General features: G+C 48.1%; 1 protein-coding gene across 1 annotated transcript in view; it reads left to right on the top strand.

Moving 5' to 3' along the window:
• The window catches only part of LOC140427343 (uncharacterized), a 73773-nt gene that overhangs the window by 15400 nt on the left and 35565 nt on the right, over positions 1 to 22808 (top strand). The window contains exon 5 of the mRNA XM_072512895.1: positions 17408 to 17500. Coding sequence (XP_072368996.1) covers positions 17408 to 17500 — 93 coding nt within the window. The remainder of the gene's footprint in view (positions 1 to 17407; positions 17501 to 22808) is intronic.

Below are 22808 nucleotides of genomic sequence, written 5' to 3'. Positions count from 1 at the left end.
ACCCTCTGTCTTCTTTCAGCTAGCCAATTTCTGATCCACATCTCTAAATCACCCTCAATCCCCAGCCTCCGTATTTTCTGCAATAGCCTACCGTGGGGAACCTTATCATACGCTTTGCTGAAATCCATATACACCACATCAACTGCTCTACCCTCGTCTACCTGTTCAGCCACATTCTCAAAGAACTCGATAAGGTTTGTGAGGCATGACCTACCCTTCACAAAGCCATGCTGACTATCCCTGATCATATTATTCCTATCTAGATGATTATAAATCTTGTCTCTTATAATCCCCTCCAAGACTTTACCCACTACAGACGTGAGGCTCACCGGTCTATAGTTGCCGGGGTTGTCTCTGCTCCCCTTTTTGAACAAAGGGACCACATTTGCTATCCTCCAGTCCTCTGGCACTATTCCTGTAGCCAATGATGACATAAAAATCAAAGCCAATGGTCCAGCAATCTCTTCCCTGGCCTCCCAGAGAATCCTAGGATAAATCCCATCAGGTCCCGGGGACTTATCTATTTTCAGCCTGTCCAGAATTGCCAACACCTCTTCCCTACGTACCTCAATGCCATCTAATCTATTTACCTGGAGCTCAGCATTCTCCTCCACAACGTTATCTTTTTCCTGAGTGAATACTGACGAAAAATATTCATTTAGTATCTCGCCTATCTCTTCAGACTCTACACACAACTTCCCATCCCTGTCCTTGACTGGTCCTACTCTTTCCCTAGTCATTCGCTTATTCCTGACATACCTATAGAAAGCTTTTGGGTTTTCCTTGATCCTTCCTGCCAAATACTTCTCATGTCCCCTCCTTGCTCGTCTTAGCTCTCTCTTTAGATCCTTCCTCGCTACCTTGTAACTATCCATCGCCCCAACTGAAACTTCACACCTTATCTTCACATAGGCCTCCTTCTTCCTCTTAACAAGAGATTCCACTTCTTTGGTAAACCATGGTTCCCTCGCTCGGCACCTTCCTCCCTGCCTGACCGGTACATACTTATCAAGAACACGCAGTAGCTGATCCTTGAACAAGCTCCACTTATCCAGTGTGTCCAACACTTGCAGCCTACTTCTCCACCTTATCCCCCCCAAGTCACGTCTAATGGCATCATAATTTCCCTTCCCCCAGCTATAACTCTTGCCCTGCGGTGTATACTTATCCCTTTCCATCCTTAACGTAAACGTCACCGAATTGTGGTCACTGTCCCCAAAGTGCTCACCTACCTCCAAATCCAACACCTGGCCTGGTTCATTACCCAAAACCAAATCCAATGTGGCCTCGCCTCTTGTTGGCCTGTCAACAAACTGTGTCAGGAAACCCTCCTGCACACACTGTACAAAAAACGACCCATCTAATGTACTCGAACTATATCTTTTCCAGTCAATATTTGGAAAGTTAAAGTCTCCCATAATAACTACCCTGTTACTTTCGCTCTTATCCAGGATCATCCTCGCCATCCTTTCCTCTACATCCCTAGAACTATTTGGAGGCCTATAGAAGACTCCCAACAGTGTGACCTCGCCTTTCATGTTTCTAACCTCAGCCCATACTACCTCGGAAGATGAGTCCCCATCTAGCATCCTCTCCGCCACCGTAATACTGCTCTTGACTAGCAGCGCCACACCTCCCCCTCTTTTGCCTCCTTCTCTGAGCTTACTAAAACACCTAAACCCCGGAACCTGCAACATCCATTCCTGTCCCTGCTCTATCCATGTCTCCGAAATGGCCACAACATCGAAGTCCCAGGTACCAACCCATGCTGCCAGTTTCCCTACCTTATTTCGTATACTCCTGGCATTGAAGTAGACACACTTCAAAGCACCTACCTGAACACTGGCCCCCTCCTGCGACGTCAAATCTGAGCTCCTGACCTCTATACTCTCATTTTCCCTTACCCTAAAACTACAATCCAGGTTCCCATGCCCCTGCTGCATTAGTTTAAACCCCCCCAAAGAGCACTAACAAATCTCCCCCCCAGGATATTTGTGCCCTGCAGGTTCAGATGTAGACCATCCTGTCTGTAGAGGTCCCACCTTCCCCAGAAAGAGCCCCAGTTATCCAGAAATCTGAATCCCTCCCGCCTGCACCATCCCTGTAGCCACGTGTTTAATTGCTCTCTCTCCCTATTCCTCATCTCACTATCACGTGGCACGGGCAACAACCCAGAGATAACAACTCTGTTTGTTCTAGTTCTGAGCTTCCATCCTAGCTCCCTGAAAGCCTGCCTGACATTCTTATCCCCTTTCCTATCTATGTCGTTAGTGCCAATGTGGACCACGACTTGGGGCTGCTCCCCCTCCCCCTTAAGGACCCGGAAAACACGATCCGAGACATCACGTACCCTTGCACCTGGGAGGCAACATACCAAACGTGAGTCTCTCACGCTCCCACAAAATCTCCTATCTGTGCCCCTGACTATCGAGTCCCCAATTACTAATGCTCTGCTCCTCTCCCCCCTTCCCGTCTGAGCAACAGGGACAGACTCCGTGCCAGAGGCCCGTACCCCATGGCTTACCCCTGGTAAGTCCCCCCCCCCCACAAGTATCCAAAGGTAGATAAGTTAAGGTGTATACAAGTCATGGGAACAGTGATTAAACAATAAGTTCAAATCAGTCGTGTGAGTCCAAAAACCATCAATCATCATGGTCAAATGTCTCTCTTGGTTATGCACGCCATCAACGTCCCTGTGCCACAGGAACCAAGAAGTGGTCAAATCACTTCGCTGTCTGATTTGGAGTCCCTTTCTTTTTCGATGTTTGTGATGGTGCTGTCGGATGGCATCTTGTAGCTGATAAGGTGTTGACGTTGAAGAGGTACCATCAACAGTATCATTCGAGGCCATGGATGTGCTATATGGTGAAGTTGGATAAGACTGTACATACTGGTTCTGGCCACGTGCTGTGCTGGACGGGTGATCCTGCTGAGAACCATTGAAGCTTGTCGAATTGGAAACAGAATTGCTGCTCGCATAAATACCTGGTGATGGTGTGAAACTAGAACCTTGCATCTGATAGGAATATGCCGTCTGGCCTGGCTGGGGTGCAGCAATTCCTGGGCTGTAACTAAGGCATCCAGTCAGTAGTGCAGATTGCGCTTGCGGTTTGCGCTTGCGGTAGTCCTCCTTCGGTCTTGATTCCATTAGTGGGCAATCCATAGTGCTGGCCTGTTTGAGAATATGCTGCATGGACTGCTGGCTGCTGCATGCCTGAATACTGGGTTTGTCCAGCATGAGCTGTCATTGGCTGCACTGCTGGTGTGGAAAAAGTGTGTGGATGTAGCTGTGGTGAGTATTGGCGTATTCCTTTTGGACTGTAGCCGCTGCTTGTTATTACTGACCCAGTGTAATTGTTAAGTGATCCATCTCCTGTCGTTGTGGCATCTGCTGTCACCCTGAGCGTGCCATCACTGAGGTTGCGGCACTCCCTGTCTGGAGTAAAGTCCAGCTTATGAGAATCAGAGTCGGTGTTTGGTTGCTCCCCATCTGGAGTCTGGTCTGTTTTAACTGAGTCAGTGTTGGTTTGTTGATGCTCCCCATCCGGAGTCTTAGCAGGTTCACTGAAGTCAGCTGAGATTTCTTGAAGCTGCACGCCTGGAGTCGGAACATGCAGGAATGCATTGACTTGTGGAGAGGTTCGAGCGAATGAGGGTGGAAGTATCATGGTGTCACCGGAGTCACCAATGGTCTCACAGTGATCGTCGAGCGCCTCTGTACACACTAGCTGAGGTCAGTCACTTTCCACATCTTGCATGGGAAGTGGGATGCTGTCGTCACTCGTCTCACATACCGTGGGTAGAGCCTCAGTAGCTGCTTGTTGTTCACTTGGGTTGGGTAAATTGTCAGAGTCTTCATCCGGTGGTGCAAACAATGTGGGTGGGCTGTCATTGTCTTGATGTTGTCCTTCATTTGAGCTTGGACTGTCATCGTCGCTTTGTTCTTCACTGTAGCATGATAGACCGTCATGGTCATCCTGCTGTGCACTGGAACGTGGTCGACTGTCATAGTCTTCTTGCTGTTTACCTGAGCATGGCAGACTTACATTGTCTGCCGCTAGTTGGTCAGAGGAGGTTGCTAGACCCTCGTGGTCTTGTTCCTGCCAGGACTGCGCGTCAGAGTCTTGCGTTGCTTCTATCATGGAGTCTGTCCATGAGCTCGCTGTGGAGGCTTGTGACACTGGAGTCACTTCCTGTTCATGCAAGGATTGCGTTGTAGAGTCTTGCATGTCTTCTTTCGTGGAGTCGGGAACCCTGAGCGGTGCGTGGACCGCTCTCTGTGTGGCAGCAGGCCGCTCTCTGTGGGCTTGTACCGCTCTCTGTCTCTTGGTGTCAGGCCGCAGCATCATCCTGCACTCACGAGTCGGGATGTCATATCTGCTGGGCTGAAGATCCTCAAATCCGAAGAACCCGTCGTCGGGGTCGTCAATGTGCAACACGTCTAGTTGCGGTTTGGATTTGGTATTGGGGTAACCTCCCAAGGTGAAAGGTTCGTCTGAGTCGTTGTCTTCTAGGACCATATCATCACTGTTTGCATCGGAGCTGGCATTGGGCTCGCGAGGTCCAGAGAAAATGTAAAGGTCAGTATCGAAGTATTCAAGGTAGGTAACTGCTTGTTGCAGGGCTCTTTGGAAGTTAATTTCATTTCCTGATTCAATTTGAGGCATTGTGCTGTCATTCCAGGTGAAGGAAGGTTGTTTTACGCCTTTAAAAGATTTTTTTCTTTGATTTGGGACATTTCCCCTTTAAATGGGCGTGGTCCGGGGCCTCTGATGTCATGACGCATGTGACATCATACGTAGGAAGCGATTGCGCATGCGCTGATCGCGGTTCCTTTCCCGGGGGCCGCTTTTGTGATTGCGCATGCGCGGCGTCTCTCAACTGCGCAAGTGCAGTCCCTTTAGAAAGATGGCTGCCGATCAAAATTGTTCTCTGCTCCAGGATCTCTGCCTCGTGGTGAGTACTGGCGCTTCTCTTACCTTTTCTTGCTGGTTGGAGTGTGTTTTCCTCACAGTATTTGCCGAATTTGTCCAGGACTGCCTGGAAATCGCTCCTGTTTTGCCCTTTGGAGAACCTGAATTTTTAAAAGATTTCTTCTGCTCTGGCACGGCGATGGTGAGTAGAAGCTCTGTCTTTTCAGCATCGGCCGCGTCTTGTAGGTCGGCTGCTACCAGGAAGATTTCAAACATTTGCCGGAATACCTGCCAGTTTTCGTGGAAATCGCCGTGGCACTGGAGCTGCTGCGGAACCCGGATCTCGAACATCTTGCCTGGGTATCATTGCTGGTTGTCACTGTACACTGAGGTATGGCGATATGGATTGAAACAGTTCATGCCTGGTACCATGATTTGTTATGTTGTAGGTGTAACGTAAGCGGCTTCCTTGTGGTGCACTTGACAAAGGAAGGTTCAGACGTGGAGATAACCTCAACACGTTTATTAAACTATTTACACTTCTATTACTCGGGTTCAACACTACTGCTAATCCTACTGTAGCTACCCAGACTGACTAACCAGTTGCTCCAATCCACATGGTGGGTGTAATATTGAATCAACCCTGTGTCTCTACTCACTGACTGTCTCCACTGGAAAGAGGCAGATCATGTGTGTGGTGTCCTTTATATATGGGTTGGTGTAATGCCCCCCTGTGGTCGTGTCACCTCCGTGTGTATCGTGAATGTCTATAGGTTGTGTGTCCTATCTACCTGATCTATTGGTTGAGTGTGTGTGTGATGTCTTTGGTGCTCCCTCTAGTGTTGAGCTAGCCTACATGCATTTACATTGATGCACATCACCACACGTCCCACCTCCGTAAATCGTCCTTCATTTAGTACACTAGCCGGGCCAGATTCAATTTATGCAGCCGGTCCCATTCCCGCGCCACTTGGATGCCCAGGTACCTAAAACTTCCCCCTACCTGACCTAAACGGCAGCTTCCCCGGTCGCCCCTCCTGTCCCCTTGCCTGAAACACAAACATCTCACTCTTTTCCATATTTAGCTTATACCCCGAAAACCGGCGAATTCCCCTAGAATCTTCATGATTTTTTCCATCCCCTCTACTGGGTCCGAAATGTACAGAAGCAGATCATCTGCATAGAGCGAAACTCTGTGCTCCACGCCGCCCCCCCCCCCCCCCCCCCCCCCACCCCCACCCCCGGGCCAGTCCCCTCCAGCCCCTTGAAGCTCTCAGAGCAATTGCCAACGGCTCTTTTGCCAGAGCAAACAACAGTGGGGAGAGGGGGCATCCCTGTCTCGTCTCCCGGTGCAGTCTAAAATAGTCCGATGTTGTCCTATTCGTCCGTACACTTGCCATAGGAGCCTGATGCAGCAACCTGACCCAGTCAATAAAGCCCCGCCCAAATCCGAACCGTCCCAGTACCTCCCACAGATAATCCCATTCTACCCGATCAAAAGCCTTTTCTGCATCCATTGCGATCACTACCTCCACCTCCCTACCTTCCGGGGGCATCATGATCACATTTAACAGCCTTCTTACATTGGCCACCAGCTGCCTACCCTTAACAAACCCTGTCTGGTCCTCCCCAATAACATTCGGAACACAATCCTCAATTCTGGAGGACAAGATCCAGTAACTTGGCATCCACATTCAACAGGGAGATCGGCCTGTAGGACCCACACATCTCCGGATTCTTGTCCCGCTTAAGCACCAGCGAAATCGTTGCCTGTGACATCGTCGGGGGCAGCACCCCTCTTTCCCTTGCCTCATTGAACATCCTCAACAACACTGGCCCCAATATCACCGAGAACGTTTTATAACACTCCACTGGATACCCATCCGGACCCGGGGCCTTACCCGCCTGCATGGCCTTCAAGCCCTCCGCTATCTCTTCCAGCCCAATTGGGGCCCCCAGCCCTTCTACCCGCTCCCCGTCCACTGTTGGGAAATTCAGCCCCTCCAAGAAGTGTCTCATCCCCTCCGGCCCCGGAAGGGTTACTGACCTGTACGGCCTGCTGTAGAAATCCCGAAACGCCTTATTCACCCCTACCGAATCACCAACCAGGTTCCCCTCACCGTCCTTTACTTTTCCTATCTCCCTACCTGCCTCCCTCTTCCTAAGCTGCTGTGCAAGCATTCTGCTGGCCTTCTCGCCTTTCTCAGCTGCTCCACCCCCCTCCCTGTGGTCAGCAAGCTAAACTCCGCCTGCAACCTCCGCCGTTCCCTTAAAAGCCCTGCCTCTGGGTCTCCGCATACCTCTTATCAATCTGTAATATCTCCTTTACCAGTCGGTCCGTCTCTGCCCTGTCAACCTTCTCCCTATGAGCCCGGATCGAGATCAGCTCCCCCCTGACCACCGCCTTCAGTGCTTCCCACACCACCGCTGCTGAGATTTCCCCCGTGTCATTGACCTGCAGGCAGCTCTGAGTGCATTTCCTCAGCCGCTCGCACACCCCTTCATCCGCCAAAAGTCTCACAGCCAACCTCCAATGCGGGTGCTGGTTAACACCTTTACTAACCTGCAGGTCAACCCAGTGCGGTGAATGGTCTGAGATTATAATCGCCGAATACCCGTGTCCACTACCCCCAGCTAGAAAGGCCCTGCTCAAAATAAATAAATAAATCCGGGAGTACACTTTATGCACGTGTGAGTAGAACGAGAACTCCTTCACCCTCTGCTGCCCAAATCTCCATGGCTCCACCCCGCCATCAGCTCCATGAACCCTCTTAGTTCCTTTGCCATTGCTGGCATCCTGCCCATTTTCGAGCTTGACCGGTTTAAGCCAGGGTCCATAACTGTATTGAAGCCCCCTCCCGTGACCAACCTGTGCAAGTCCAGGTCCGGTATCTTTCCCAGCATCCTACTAATAAACTCCACATCGTCCCAGTTTGATGTATATACATTCACTAATACCACCTGCACCCCCTCTAGCTTCCCACTGACCATAATGTACCGAACTCCCACGTCCGAGCTTATTCCTCCCGCCTCAAACACCACCCGCTTATTGATCAGGATTGCGACCCCTCTAGTCTTTGAATCTAGTCCCGAGTGAAACACCCAGCCTTTCCTCAGTCTAACCTGGTCCGTTACCTTAAGATGCGTCTCCTGCAACATTACCATGTCCGCCTTCAATCCCCTAAAATGCGCGAACACACGTGCCCTTTTGACCGGAACATTTAACCCTTGAACATTCCAGGTGATCAGCCTATTTGGGGGGCTCATTGCCCCCCCCCCCCCCCCCCCCCGCCGATCAGCCATCCCCTTTTTTAGGCCCACCTCCAGCCCGTGTTCCGCGCCTCCACCGGTCCATCCCCAGGCAGCCCCCGCCCCCGACCTCCTCTCTGTCCCTTAGCCCAAGTCCCTCCCTTGTCAGCAGAACATTTACCCCCCCTCCCCTAGCAACAACACCCTACCCAACCCCTTTCCTAAACCAAACATATGCACACTCCCCACTGCGCTTCCAAGAGCTAACTCGCCCAGCTAGCTTGGTGGTCCCCATCCCCGGCACCAGATAGTCTCCCACCTATCTGGGCAGCACGGGGCAGCACGGTAGCATTGTGGATAGCACAATTGCTTCACACCTCCAGGGTCCCAGGTTCGATTCCGGCTTGGGTCACTGTCTGTGCGGAGTCTGCACATCCTCCCCGTGTGTGCGTGGGTTTCCTCCGGGTGCTCCGGTTTCCTCCCACAGTCGAAAGATGTGCAGGTTAGGTGGATTGGCCATGATAAATTGCCCTTAGTGTCCAAAATTGCCCATAGTGTTGGGTCGGTTTACTGGGTTATGGGGATAGGGTGGAGGTGTTGACCTTGGGTAGGGTGCTCTTTCCAAGAGCCGGTGCAGACTCGATGGGCTGAATGGCCTCCTTCTGCACTGTAAGTTCTATGATATTGTGTCCCACCCCCCGCGCTCATACAAACAAACTCCACACAATTGCCCAACAGAAAAACACCAAGATCAAAACAAGCACAGCCCAAGTCTTCTCTATCTTTATGTTTCTGCCCTTACGAACACTTCTAGTCCTTTTCTCCATGCACCGAAGTGGGAATTCAGTCGAGAATTGCCACTAACACCCGTTTTACAATTCAAGTCCATTAGAAAATCGAGGGGGAAGGTCCAAAAGTTCGACCAGAGCGGGAGGCACCAAATGTGCGACTTACTCCTTCATACCCACCACCGGAAGTCCATAATGCATCCTTTTAATGGTACAGCCTCTTCAGTGTATGCCCTTAGAATCACATTTGATGGTTTTAGAGACAGATGCTTGAGCTTTTAATGATAAATTGTCTCGGGTATTAGTGATACTGGTGCACCCGTATCTATTCCCATTTTAATTCCTTGACCTTCAAGTTTTGGATGTGTTCCAAAATGTTGTTGATTGCACTGCATTGACGAGGCACTTACTTTAAGCTCTTGTAGAAGCATGGTTTCATTGTCTTAAGTGATCATGAGCTTCCACTGATTTGTAAACACAACTAGATTGTTTATTAGTATTGTTCTTCTTGCACTTTCTTGGTGTAGAAGATGTTTTCTGAGCTCAACACGTCTTCACAATATGGCCCTTCTTGCCGCAGTAAGAAGTCTTACAACACCAGGTTAAAGCCCAACAGGTTTGTTTCAAACACTAGCTTTCGGAGCACCGCTCCTTCCTCAGGTGAATGAAGAGGTATTCTTCATTCACCTGAGGAAGGAGCAGTGCTCCGAAAGCTGGTGTTTGAAATAAACCTGTTGGACTTTAACCTCGTGTTGTAAGACTTCTTACTGTGCTCACCCCAGTCCAACGCCGGCATCTCCACTTCTTGCCACAGTCCTTGCATGTATTCAATTTACTCCAACTTTCCTCCGCTGAGTGTCCAACCTGTGTACAATGGTGACGTGGTTGCGCCTTTGCAGCCCCCTTTCTTGAGGTATCCATTGCGTAGATCTTCACTCCAGCCCCGATCTGCAAAGCCTCCCTTATTTCAAGCTCCATAGTTGCAACATCCACAGCAGCTTTCAGAGTTAAATCACCTGCAGTAAGCAGCTTCCTCTGAATAACTTTGCTGCATAATCCACAAACCATTCTCTTGAAGAATATCATCAATTGTTGTACCCAAATTCACAATATCTTGCTAATCTTATTTTTAGAAAATATTTTATTGAAACATTTGTAATTTTAACAATTTAACACGTTGACATTTCTAAAACAACCGCGTGGGTTGACGCACAAAATGCCCCCTAAAATAACAACAAACAATAAACCACGTCCCCCACGTCTCCCGCCCTATCCCCAATTACCAGTATACTAAGTTCCCTGTCCTTATTTAACATTACCATGCCTCCTGTTTTCCTTCCCTCTTTTTCCCTTTTTCCCCCCCTTACTGCTGACGTTCAGTTTTTGTTAAAGAAATCGATGAACGGCTGCCAACCCTGGGTGAATCCCTGTATTGATCGTCTCAGAGCGAACTTGATTTTCTCCAGACTGAGAAACCCTACCATATCGCTGACCCACACTCCTGATTGTGGGGGCTCCGAGTCCCTCCATCTTAGCAAGATCCGTCTCAGGGCCACCAGGGCCAGGATATCGGCCTCCCTCCCACCCCTTTGCCCCCAGATCCTCCGACACCCCAAATATTGCTAATTCTGGACTCCGAGTTACCCTACCTTCCAGGACTTCCGACATAACATCTGCAAATCCCTGCCAGAATTCCCTCAGTTTCGGACATGCCCAAAACATATTAACATGGTTGGCCGGGCTACCCCCACACCGTCCACATCTGTCCTCCACCTCCTCGAAGAACCTACTCATCCGAGCTACCATCGTGTGGGCCCTGTGAACTACCTTGAACTGAATCAAGCTGAGTCTAGCACAAGACGAGGATGCATTTACCCTTTTCAAGGCTTTTTCCCACAGTTCAGTTTCCAGCTCCCCTCCTAGCTCCTCTTCCCACTTCCTATTCACCTCTCTGATAGGGGCCCCTTCCCACTCTAAAAATTCCCTATATATGTCTGAAACCTTCCCACCTCCAACCCCTGTTTTTGACAGCACCTTATCATCTAGTCCCCTCACAGGAAGGTGAGGAAAGCTTGGGACCTGTCTCCGTACAAAGTCCCGCACTTGAAGGTATCGAAACCCGTTCCCACCCGGCAAATCAAACTCCTCCTCTAATGTCTCCAAGGTCGGAAAGCCCTCCTGGATGAATAGATCCCCAAACCTTTCAACCCTTGCCCGCTGCCATATCTTAAAGCCCCCATCCAGCTCCCCCGGGACAAACCGACGATTGTCACAGATCGGTGACCACACTGATGCTGCCTCCAGTCTCATTTGCTGCCTCTATTGCCCCACACCCACAGGATTTGTGGAGGCCCGAGCGGCGAGAACGGCAGGTGCACCGTCAGTAAAGCCTCCAGATTCGTACCTTTGCAGGATGCTGCCTCCATTCACTCCCAGACCGACCCCTCCCCCACTACCCACTTCCTGACCATCGATATGTTGGCAGCCCAGTAGTAGTTAATAAAGCTCGGGAGAGCCAAGCCCTATTCCTCGCGGGTCCATTCCAGGAGTGTCCTCTGTACTCTCGGGGTTTTACCCGCCCATATAAACCTCGATATCGCCGCATTCATACTTCTGAAGAAAGCCTTTGGGACAAAGATTCTCGCTAATTTTCTTAAAGATCCTACAAACTTTAAAATGGTTACACCTTCTTCCTGATTATGGTGGTGGAATCCAAGCATTCTGCAATCAATAGCAGTTTAGGAGAGAAATGTCCCTCTAAGATTTTCATTAACTCACTGAAGGACTTGTTTCCTGGTTTTCCTGGGTGAACAAGATTCTGGAGCAACAGAAACATTTAACCGCCAACTGGGCTGAGAAATGTTGCAATCTTTAGAACATAGAACATACAAAGCAGAAGGAGGCCATTCGGCCCATCGAGTCTGCACCGTCCCACTTAAGCCCCCACATCTACCCTATCCCCGTAACCCAATAACCCCTCCTAACCTTTTTGGTCACTAAGGGCAATTTAGCATGGCCAATCCACCTAACCCGCACGTCTTTGGACTGTGGGAGGAAACCGGAGCACCCGAAGGAAACCCACGCAGACATGGGGAGAACGTGCAGACTCCGCACAGCCAGTGACCCAGTAGGGAATTGAACCTGGGACCATGGCGCTGTGAAGTCACTCTGCTAGCCACTTGTGTTACCATGCTATCGATGCTTTAGGTCCTCCAGTGTCTGATTAATTATTAAAAAACAATTTTTAATCTTTCTTCATATTGTCACGAAGCATGCCGTTGTTATCTGCGAGGGTATCCCAACTTGTAACATCAGTTCGTGGGCGTGCATAGTTTATATTGTGTGAGGAGACAAGTAAAACCCAGTGAGAATAAACAACCCAGTCGTCATTTAACAATTATTATCGACTATTTATTAAAGTAAAGACAAGTACACAGGAACAGTACTCTCATACAATTAAGATGTATGAATTACTAAACACTCACAGTTTTTATAGACCGTACCCCTTGTTCCAAAATATATCTACGATACCTGAACTCAAAGAATTCCCAGTTTCCCCAAACAACATCCAAATCAAATAACCAGCTTATGGTTACCGCACAATACAGAGATGGTACTCAAGTCTGGGAAATGTCTTTTCCTGATCCAGCGAAGTTATTTAAAACTGCCGTGGCGAAGGTTTTCTGCACTGCCTTGGCTCGAAGAATTAGAGGCTTATTTCATGTAAACTTGACCTCTAGGCTGCTAGTGGAAAAACTTTGGCCTTTAGGCTTGCTGGCTAGAAACTGGTTTGTCTGCTTTTGGGGATTGTTTGATGTTTATTCCTCCCTGGCTTCTGATCATCTGGTCAGTTATATCTTTGTTTTACTTTGATTATGCCTTTTGCGTATTTAAGCCAATATGACTGCCATGTTTCATTATCCTCATCAAACGCATTCATGGCACCTGTTTTTCCCACCATTTTTGGACCGGGCTCCTAGGGCTTCCACTTCCTCTCTTCCAACTGTGTTGGAAAGTAAGGCACTAACAATCCCTTGAACAAGCAACTAGGAATTCTTTCCCTTTTTTTCGCAGAAAATTTGATTTTTCGCCTGAATAATGACTTGTGCAGAATCAGCATACTTTGAAACCCCCGCTCCCTGTGGCCCGTGTAGCTTTGCCATGTGCATGATCCCTGCAGCCCAGAGTCCACTCACTTCAACACAAGCAAATTTTCCCTGGCTGTTGGTCTTCTTACTCATAGTTGCTGTCAAAAACTTTTGTTAAGCCTTCACATCGATGGCAGTGCTTTATCCGATGTCGGTGTGTATGTCAGTCCAGTCCCAAGAATCTTCAATTGCTCCCGATGCCATCCCCAATTAGTCAACAAAATCTTTTTCTAGCGATTCCTCTGCCTCCATCTTCATCGCCAGTTTTCTCTCCTGTTATATTCTTTGCTGCCGCATTCTGGATTCTTGTAAAACACAATGAGAGGTTTATTAAGGGTGTTGCCCATACAATCAAGATGGTGATCTGCCCAAAGACTGCACAAACACTCAATACACATCACATGACACAGAACCAGCAAAAATGTATTCCCAGATACTTTAAAAAAAAAATTTTGAGTACCCAATTCATTTTTTCCAATTAAGGGGCAATTTAGTGTGGCCAATCCACCTAGCCTGCACATCTTTGGGCTGTGGGGGCGAAACCCATGCAAACACAGGGAGAATGTGCAAACTCCACACAGACAGTGACCAAGAGCCGGGATCAAACCTGGGACCTCGGCGCCGTGAGGCTGCAGGGATAACCCACTGCACCACCATGCTGCCCTTATTCCCAGATACATAATGAAGAGGATAAGCAAAATACTGTAGATGCTGATCACGGAACAAAAAGAGAGAATGCTGGAAAAACTCAGTCGGTCCAACAGCATCTATCGAGACAACTCCATGTGTTTTGCCGCGGTGGAGGTGCGCCCCCATTGGCCGGCGGTGGGATCTTCTGGTCCCCCAGCTGTCAACAAGGTTTCCGTTGAATACACCTCTCACCACAGGGAAACCAGGGGCGGGATCCACCGTCAACGGGACAGGAAGACACAACCAGCAAGAACAGCCTGAGAATTCTGGCCAATGTTTCTAGCCTGTTTGACTCTTCATCAGAATTAAAGAGAGTGAAAATGTGTTGAATACTATAATGTAGCGGGACGAGACTGCAACAAGACGTAGCAAACTTAAATTTCAAAGACAGATAGGCTGGGGTTGGTGGGGGTGGAGGAAGGGAGGGTTTTTGCATTGAGACAATAAATGTATGGGATATTTAAAAAAAAAAGGGTTTAAGATGAAGGAGAAACATCCAAGTCTACAGTTTTTCGTCTCAATGTTCAATCCTGAGGGCTGAAGCATGTCTAATTGGAAGATGAGATGCTGCTCCTCGAGCTTGCATTGGGCTTCACTGGAGCATTGCAGCAGGCCGAGGATGGACATGTGGGCATGAGAGCAAGATGCTGAGTTGAAATGGCAAGCAACAGGTGGTTGGAGTCATGTTTGTGGGTTTTTGGATGCTGCCGGACCTGCTGGGTTTTTCCACCATTCCCTGTTTTTGTTTGAGAGAATAGGATCATTCTGTTACTCTAAAGGTGGTTAGAGCAAGGAATATTTTGACACAAACCTCTTTTAAGGGAAAAATGATAAATATTGGAAGTAGAGGAAGGGACAGGGCTATGAGGAGTGAGCTATAGCAGTGGGCATATTTATAATTGTTTTCAGCAACAGACATGGTGGACTGAGTAACTTCCTTCTGCACTATCAATGTCCATGGTTCTATTGGCTTGGCTGGCATGCATGGTCGGTACCACCTCCTGTTCCTGCAGACAGTTGGACTCCTCCACCTGCAGGTGCTGGATGCTTGCCGACAATCCCCACGCAGTCCCTGGCTCTGCAACTGCATCTCCACGAACGATGGGACTGTCCGTCCCAGAAGTCTAGATGGCTGCTATTCCTTGGGGTCGACCAGCCTTCTGATCTTCTGTCTCTCGGGGGTTCCTACCTCGACCTGATGTACCGGAGCCTGTATGTGGTGCGCACCAGATAATGCCCCAGGAAACTCTCCACTAAAGTGCCCAACCCAGCTGAGTGTCTCTGGGATGGCGCAAGGTGTTGAAGACAGCTGTGATGGGACGTCGGTGTCTTCCCTGGACTAGAGCTCCAGGGTATCATGGAATGCGGGTCGATGGCTCCCGTCCGTGTCGGTGTCATCGTCATCACTGATCGACACCTGGGGATGTGGTTGTGGTTGGGGACATGAGAAGGGACCGCCTCATCAACAACAGCTCCTGCAAGACCAGATGCATGATTGCATCACATGCTGGGGGTGTGTGTGGGGGTGGTGGAGCAGGGGTATGAGGGTGGTGATGGTCGAGCGGGGTATGTGGGGAGGGGGTTGTTGATGGAGAGGGGACGTGGGGTTGGGGGTGGTGGAGCGGGGGTGGTGGAGCAGGGGTGGTGGTGGAACGGGGTTGTGGGGGTGGTGGAGTGCGTGTGGGGGTGATGGTGAGTGTGGTGTGGGGGTGGTGGTGGGGGGGTGGACACACGAGCCATGGGGAACCGCAACTCAGCGGGGTCTCACTTCCTTGCCCAATGCTGACCTCCGCCCCGGCGACTGCCCTTTCTTCGGGCCTACTGACCACGCCCAGTGCCCTCTGTGCTGCTGCAGTGAGGGCGCAGGTCCGGCGGTTCCCCTCCAGTCTTCTCCCTCTCTCAGCAGTTGTATGCGGCCTTCTCTTGGTGTGTGGAATGGGGGTTGGTGCTCGGGGCACAGTGCTGACCTCTCATCCTGGACAACCTGAGGAGGTTGTGCAATTTCTTTTGGCACTGTTGGTCGGTCCTCACGGTGTTGCCCACGGTGCTGACAACCTCTGCCACGTGCATCCATGCCCAGCAAATGGCGGCAGCTGGGAGCCTCCTTCCCACCCTGGGTACAGGGTCACATGCCTCTCCGCCACGGCGTCCAGCAGGGTCTCCAGTTCGGCATCTGTAAACCTTGATGTGCTGCTCGTCTTGCTGCCTGGGATGAATGTCTGGGGAGTGCAGTGTGTAGATGCGGCTGCAGCTTGTCAGCTTAATAACTGTTCTCGTCCACCCACGTCGACGCTACCACCAAGCACAAAAGCGCCTATATTTCCACATGTCCACACTGATTCTTACCGACTTTTACAGGTGCACCATGGAAAGCATCTTATCTGGATGCATCACAGCCTGGTATGGCAACTGCTCTGCCCAAGACTGCAAGAAACTTCAGAGAGTCGGGAACACAGCCCAGTCCATCTCACAAACACGCCCCCCCCCCCCCCCCCCCCCATCGATTGACTCTATCTGTACCTCCCACTGCCTTGGGAGCTCGGGCAGCATAATCAAAGACCCCTCCCACTCAGCTTACTCATTTCTTCCATCGGGCAGGAGATACAAAAGTCTGGGAACATGCATGAACAGCTTCTTCCTCGCTGTTTTCAGACTCTTAAACAATCCTCTTATGGACTGACCTGATTAATACTACACTCCTGTAAGCTTCACACGATGCTGGTGTCTATGTATTTACATTGTATACCTTGTTGCCCTATTATGTATTTTCTATTCTTTTCATGTACTAAAAGATCTGTTTGAGCTGCTCATGGAAAAATACTTTTCACTGTACCTCGGTACACATGACTATAAGCATATTCATTGTCCATTGTCCTGAATGTCAATCCTGAACCTGGTGTATCCGGCACCATTTCTCATTGGAATTGATCGTGTTCCAGGTGCCGTCAGTGCTGGCCCCTTAACGGTCGATGAATTGGTCCAGGTGTGGCGCCAGTTTTGCTGTCATAGAAGTCCACTAATCCTGCCCCGGCATCAACATTTAGTCTCAGGAACAGAGAATCCGGCCCAATATCTCTGACCCATCAACAGAGTTCCCTGGTTTCAATCTCCTTCAAAGACAGTGGGCAGCATTCAACCTAATCCACAGAGGGCATTGGCAATGCTCCATAAGTGGAAAGTGATGGTTGACCTGAAATGTGATTGTGGCCATGTTTCCTAGACTAGGGAACACATCACATCATCCTGCCCACTAAGATCTGTTGTGGGCAGTACTTTATTTCTCCACTCAGGAGGCCATCAAATAGATAGCCAAACCAGACATCCAATTCTAACCGCCTCCGGTTATGTGAAAGTAGTTGTAGTATAACTGCACTGATAGATGAGGCCATCTGGGCAACTGGAGCCATGTTCTAGATTTCTCCAATGGGTGGCCTCTCATCCCTTGGGTATTCATTCCTTGGTGTTAGGGAACCCACATTCCACTCAGTAATTGTCCACCGTATCGCCATACCTAGAGATTTCAATGTTGACAAATAATTGCAGGGTTTATCTTCTCATGTGAGATGCAGTGTACTGTGTATGTGAGGCAATCCTCCCTAACTAACTCTTCCTTTGGCAGATAATTAGTACAAGGAATTCTGGGATGTTATGGACCACTGCTCCTGTGAAATCTAACATCAAACACGGATACTTTATCTTCGGAGAGCAGGAGGTAGGGTCCAATCAACGTGTCAGCTAATCAGCATGCTATTCTCATTTAAATGATTCTTGAAAACAATTATTTTGATCAATCTAATAATTAGTTTTTTTTTTAAATTCATTCTCAGAATGTGGAGATTATTGACAGGATTACCATTTATATTCCCTTTCCCTAGTTGCACTGATTTGATACAAGTGAATATCTTGCTAAAAGTCAATGAACACTGGTGTGGGATTTGAAATATGTATAAAACAGATTGGGAAAAGACATCCGTTTTCCTTCTGAAAAGGACATTAGTTAACTAGTAGGATGTTTACAACATCCAATAGCTTTGTGGTCACTTTCACTGATATCAGCTTTTTATTTCCTGATGTTTAAACTGAATTCAAATTTTCAAACTACCACGGTGGAATTTGAATTTACATTTCCTGGATTATCAATCCAGGTTTTTGGGTGACTAATTCAGTGGCATCAGCACGTCACTATCATAGTCCATCCATATTTGAAATAGGCACATCTTTTACATAGCATTGGCAATAGTCGATGAAGAATTAGGACAATGCCAAGCAGACAGTGTGTGTTCAGGGTGGGGTAGGTGTGGGGCTGGAGATGGTTGTGGAGATGGGGTGAGGTGAGACTAAGCAATACTAGATTTAAAGACTTGGGGTCAGAGATTTATATATTTCAGAGTTTGAGGAATATGTAGGTCAGTAAGGGCTGGTGTGGTGAGAATACCGTGCAGGATAGGATATGTGCAGTAGAGTTTTGGACAAGCTGGAGTTTACAGAAGGATGACAGAGGGGAGCCTATTAAATTGAACGTTGGAACTCCCTAATTTAATCTGGATGTGACAAAGACACATACAATTGTATTGGAGGTGGTAGGACTGAAGTCAGGGTGGAGGAGAGCATTAGAGGTAGAAATATATGTTTTTTGTGTTGGAGAGGATGCAGTCTGAAGCTCATCTCAGATCAGACAAGCATCTGAGACTGCAAATAGTTCATTTCAGCTTGAGGCAATGGCCAAGAACGGAGATGGAATCAGTCGTGAGAGTATGGAACTTATGGCAGAGGCTGAAGAGGTTGAGCTTGGGAAAGTTGAGACTGAATATCAGACAAGTAATTTGACAGCACAGTGACAGTCAAGAGGTCAAAACAGAAATTCACCAGGTGACAGGTACTCTTGAGTAGAAAGAGCTCATAGAGCACACATGTGGGCATTGTGACTTTTACTATAAGCTTGCGGACTTGATGAGCAGAAAAGGCATTCAGTTGATTAATGTTTAAATGGGCAGCACAGTGGGTGGCACGGTAGCACAATGGGCAGCACGGTAGCACAAGTGGCTAGCACTGTGGCTTCACAGTGCCAGGGTCCCAGGTTCGATTCCTTGCTGGGTCACTGTCTGTGCGGAATCTGCACGTTCTCCCTGTGTGTGCGTGGGTTTCCTCCGGGTGCTCCGGTTTCCTCCCAGTCCAAAGATGTGCAGGTTCGGTGGATTGGCCATGATAAATTGTCCTTAGTGCCCAAAAAGGTTAGGAGGGGTTATTGGGTTATGGGGATAGGGTGGAAGTGAGGGCTTAAGTGGGTCGGTGCAGACTCGATGGGCCGAATAACCTCCTTCTGCACTGTATGTTCTATGATATTTGAGTACAAAGGCATCATGATGCTTGACGCTGGTGGTTAATCACAAAGCAGCCATTGTTTCTTTATTATGTGACATTTTTTGGTACTTGCATTATTTAAAGGTGAAGAAACACCAGGTGATGGGTCTTAGAATTGTTTTAGCTGATCCCAATATAAAGTCACGTAACACAAGTATCTCAATTTGAAGACTTGTGTCGGCTTTATTCCTCCCCTGTAGGCCGTGATTTTCTGCCGTCATTTGCCATGGGTGAAAATGGCGATGCCGGCAGATTATCTCACGAGACTGCTGAAATGAGAATCTCGGCGGAGAGGTCTTGTTTACTGATTTTTCCCACTTCACACTGATGACATAATGAGGTTCCTGCCCAGAAAGGTTGGGAAGCTCATTTCCGTGAATTATCATCAAATTAAGGGGTATCCCCACCGCATGTTCCCCTCAAATCACGAATTACAGAGGTTTACAACTGCTTTATCAAAACATAAACCAGGCAAAGGGAACCCGTAGGAGGAGCACAAATACGTATAGCTCCTTGGGGGGGGGGGGGGGGGGGGGGGGGGAGGGACATGGCTGGGCACTGCCCCTTGTTGCCCTGGTATTGCCCCCTGACACTCTGGCACTACTTGCTGGCACCCTGACATTGTCTCTTGACACCCTGGCACTTTCCCAGCATTGACCTCTGGCACCTTGGCACTGTCCTGCGAAACGTTAGCTCTTTTTTCTCCCTACAGATGCTGCCAGACCATCTGAGATTTTCCAGCATTCTCTTTGACCGCCCTGTGATATCTTGGCAGTGCATTATTTGATTATGGCACTGCCCACCCAACACCCTAGCACTACTCCCTGACACTGTCTTTTGACACCCTGGCACTTCCCCAGCACTGCCCTCTGGCACCCTGGCACTATCCCTTGGCATGCTGGCACTGCCTCTTGTCATTCTGGCAATGCCCCCTGGCACTATCATATGGCAGAACAAGGGAGCTTGGGGGTTTCCCCTTATCCATGGAAGGAATGTTTTCTTTTCTTGTCCTTTAAAAACGACACCCTGATCTCTCTGGAGCCCAACCAGGCCCTGCCCTGCCAGTATGATGGCGTCAGAGATGCCTGCAGCATTATTTTTCTCTAAGTGTTGCATTATCTGGTGATATAAGCTGGCTGTGCAGCCGGAGAGCTGCACGTCGGTTTTCTTGTCACAGCCAGCACTTGGAAAAAGAAATTGAAAATTTTGCCCATAATCACAACCTGTAAAAATAATGTTTTAATGTGTAGAAATCTATTGATCTCCCTCTTGAACATACTCAATGACTGAACAGGAATATAGGAAATAGCAGCAAGAGTAGGTCATTCAATCCTTTGAGCCCACTGTGCCACACAGCGTAGGTACAACAAAAGAATTTATGTCAGAATGTGTGATGGTCATGCTTGAAATGATGCTTCCCTGAGGGTTCAGCAGTTTCCAATTTAGTTTTGTCATGTTTGATGTATCTCACAAGAAATGTGTGTGCCTGATTGCAATATTCATGTTCCTTATTTGCAGCCAGGTACGAGGAGTGGGTAACTGAATTGGCTTCGTCAGTGGGCTCTCTTTATTCAGCTAATGCCTGCATTTTTACTGAATTACCTTTATTTAAAATTTAAATAGAACTATCTCCTGCTTCCTCTTTGTGCAGAAGTGTTTCCTATTCACCCTTGTCTGGCTCCAATTTTCAGACTATTCCTCCAGTCTAGACTCCACAACCAATGGAACCTGTTTCTCTCTCTGCCCTTTATGTTCCCCATAAAGGGCAGCACGGTAGCACAGTGGTTAGCACAGTTGCTTCACAGCTCCAGGGTCCTAGGTTTGATTCCCGGCTTGGGTCACTGTCTGTGCGGAGTCTGCACGTTCTCCCCGTGTCTGCATGGGTTTCCTCCGGGTGCTCCGGTTTCCTCCCACAGTCCAAAGATGTGCAGGTTAGGTGGATTGGCCATGATAAATTACCCTTCGTGTTCAAAAAAGGTTAGCTAGGGTTAATGGGTTATGGGGATAGGGTGGAGGTGTGGGCTTAAGTGGGGTGCTCTTTCCAAGAGCCAGTGCAGACTTGATGGGCCGAATGGCCTCCTACTGCTCTGTAAATTCTATGATTCTATGAATTCTATGATTCTATGAACTATGTTGAAAACATGGATCAAATTACCCTTAACCTTCTACATTTCCAAGAATACAATGCCAGTTTGTGTTATTTCCCCTTCTAATGTAACACTTGGAGTTTAGTTATCATTCTGCTAAATTTATGATTCATACCCTCCGAGGCCAATCTATTCTTCCTAAGATATGATACTCAGAACTGATCACAATTTTCCAGGTCGAGTTTGAACAAATTTGTACAGCTGAAGCATGCCCTCTGCCTCTTTCTATTCTAGTCCATGAGAGAAAAAGGTTGGCATTCTATTAGCTTTTTTATACATTTCTGTATATCATATAATGATATATGCACTTGGACCCAAGTCTGTTTGGGCCTCTACTCTTTCTAACTATTCCCCATTTAGACAGTATCTGGTTCTGTCCTTTTATTTCCAAAGTGGGTCACATTTGCATGCATTGAAATCCATTTGCTGCAGTTGTGCCCATTAATTTAATTATCATATTTTTGTAATTTTATGCCTCTTTCTACACTGCTTAATGCCATCTACTTTTCTGTTATGAACAAATTTGAATATGTACCTTTGTATCCCATTAACTCACTCGTTTTTTAAATATGGTGAATAGTTGAAACCCAATCACAGGTACTTATGGAACATCATGGTCATATCCTGCCAATTAGAGTACAGTGTTGTGGGTCCGGACCAGAACCCTAATTTTGGTTTTAAAAACCCGGATTAAAACGCAACTATTTGCATTTGGTAAAACCGTGAAGGAATGTTATTGCACCACAGGGATGATAACATTGACCACTAGATAGCCTTTAAATTAAAACAAGCTTTAATTTGAGCACAAAATTAAGCACATTAGCAACAAAGAAAATAGCTTTACAGTTAACAGGCTGAGAGCCCTGGAAGCAACTCCCTTTTTCCAAACCGACTAAGCCCTTCCCATTAGCTACCCCAACTGCACTCAAAGCACACAGCATTCTTTTATCCCTTGTTACAAGATGTGTCTTGGTTTGTTTAGCCAGGCTTAAATTGTTATAACATTACATTAGCTCTCTATCTATATCTATTAGCAATAAACATCCCCTGCAAAAATCACAGATTACCTCATTTTTAATCACAGCTCTAGCAGAAATACTGTTTGTAAGCATTTTAACCGCCTAGGTTTTAATAATATTACTGCAACAACACAACTATAAAGTATGACAATTCCTTATATTCACCACAACAGTACCTGTCCATTATCACTACTCTTCCTCCCGGCAAGCTAAATGCCTAACTCGGCAAACAATTTGCTTCAATTCAATGGACTCCAACTTTATTTTGATATAATGTTTACATTAACACTGCAATGAAGTTACTGTGAAAAGCCCCTAGTCGCCACATTCCGGCGCCTGTTCGGGTCTTTCAACACTTGTGGGAGGAACCGGAGAATCCGGAGGAAACCCACGCAGACACAGGGAGAACGTGCAGACTCCACACAGCCAGTGACCCAAGCCGAAAATCGAACCTGGGATCCTGGTGCTGTGAAGCAACAGTGCTAACCACTGT

This window comes from Scyliorhinus torazame, chromosome 7 (genome assembly GCF_047496885.1).
Source record: "Scyliorhinus torazame isolate Kashiwa2021f chromosome 7, sScyTor2.1, whole genome shotgun sequence".
Taxonomy (NCBI): Eukaryota; Metazoa; Chordata; class Chondrichthyes; order Carcharhiniformes; family Scyliorhinidae; genus Scyliorhinus; species Scyliorhinus torazame.
This window is presented reverse-complemented; position numbering and strand designations above follow the sequence as displayed.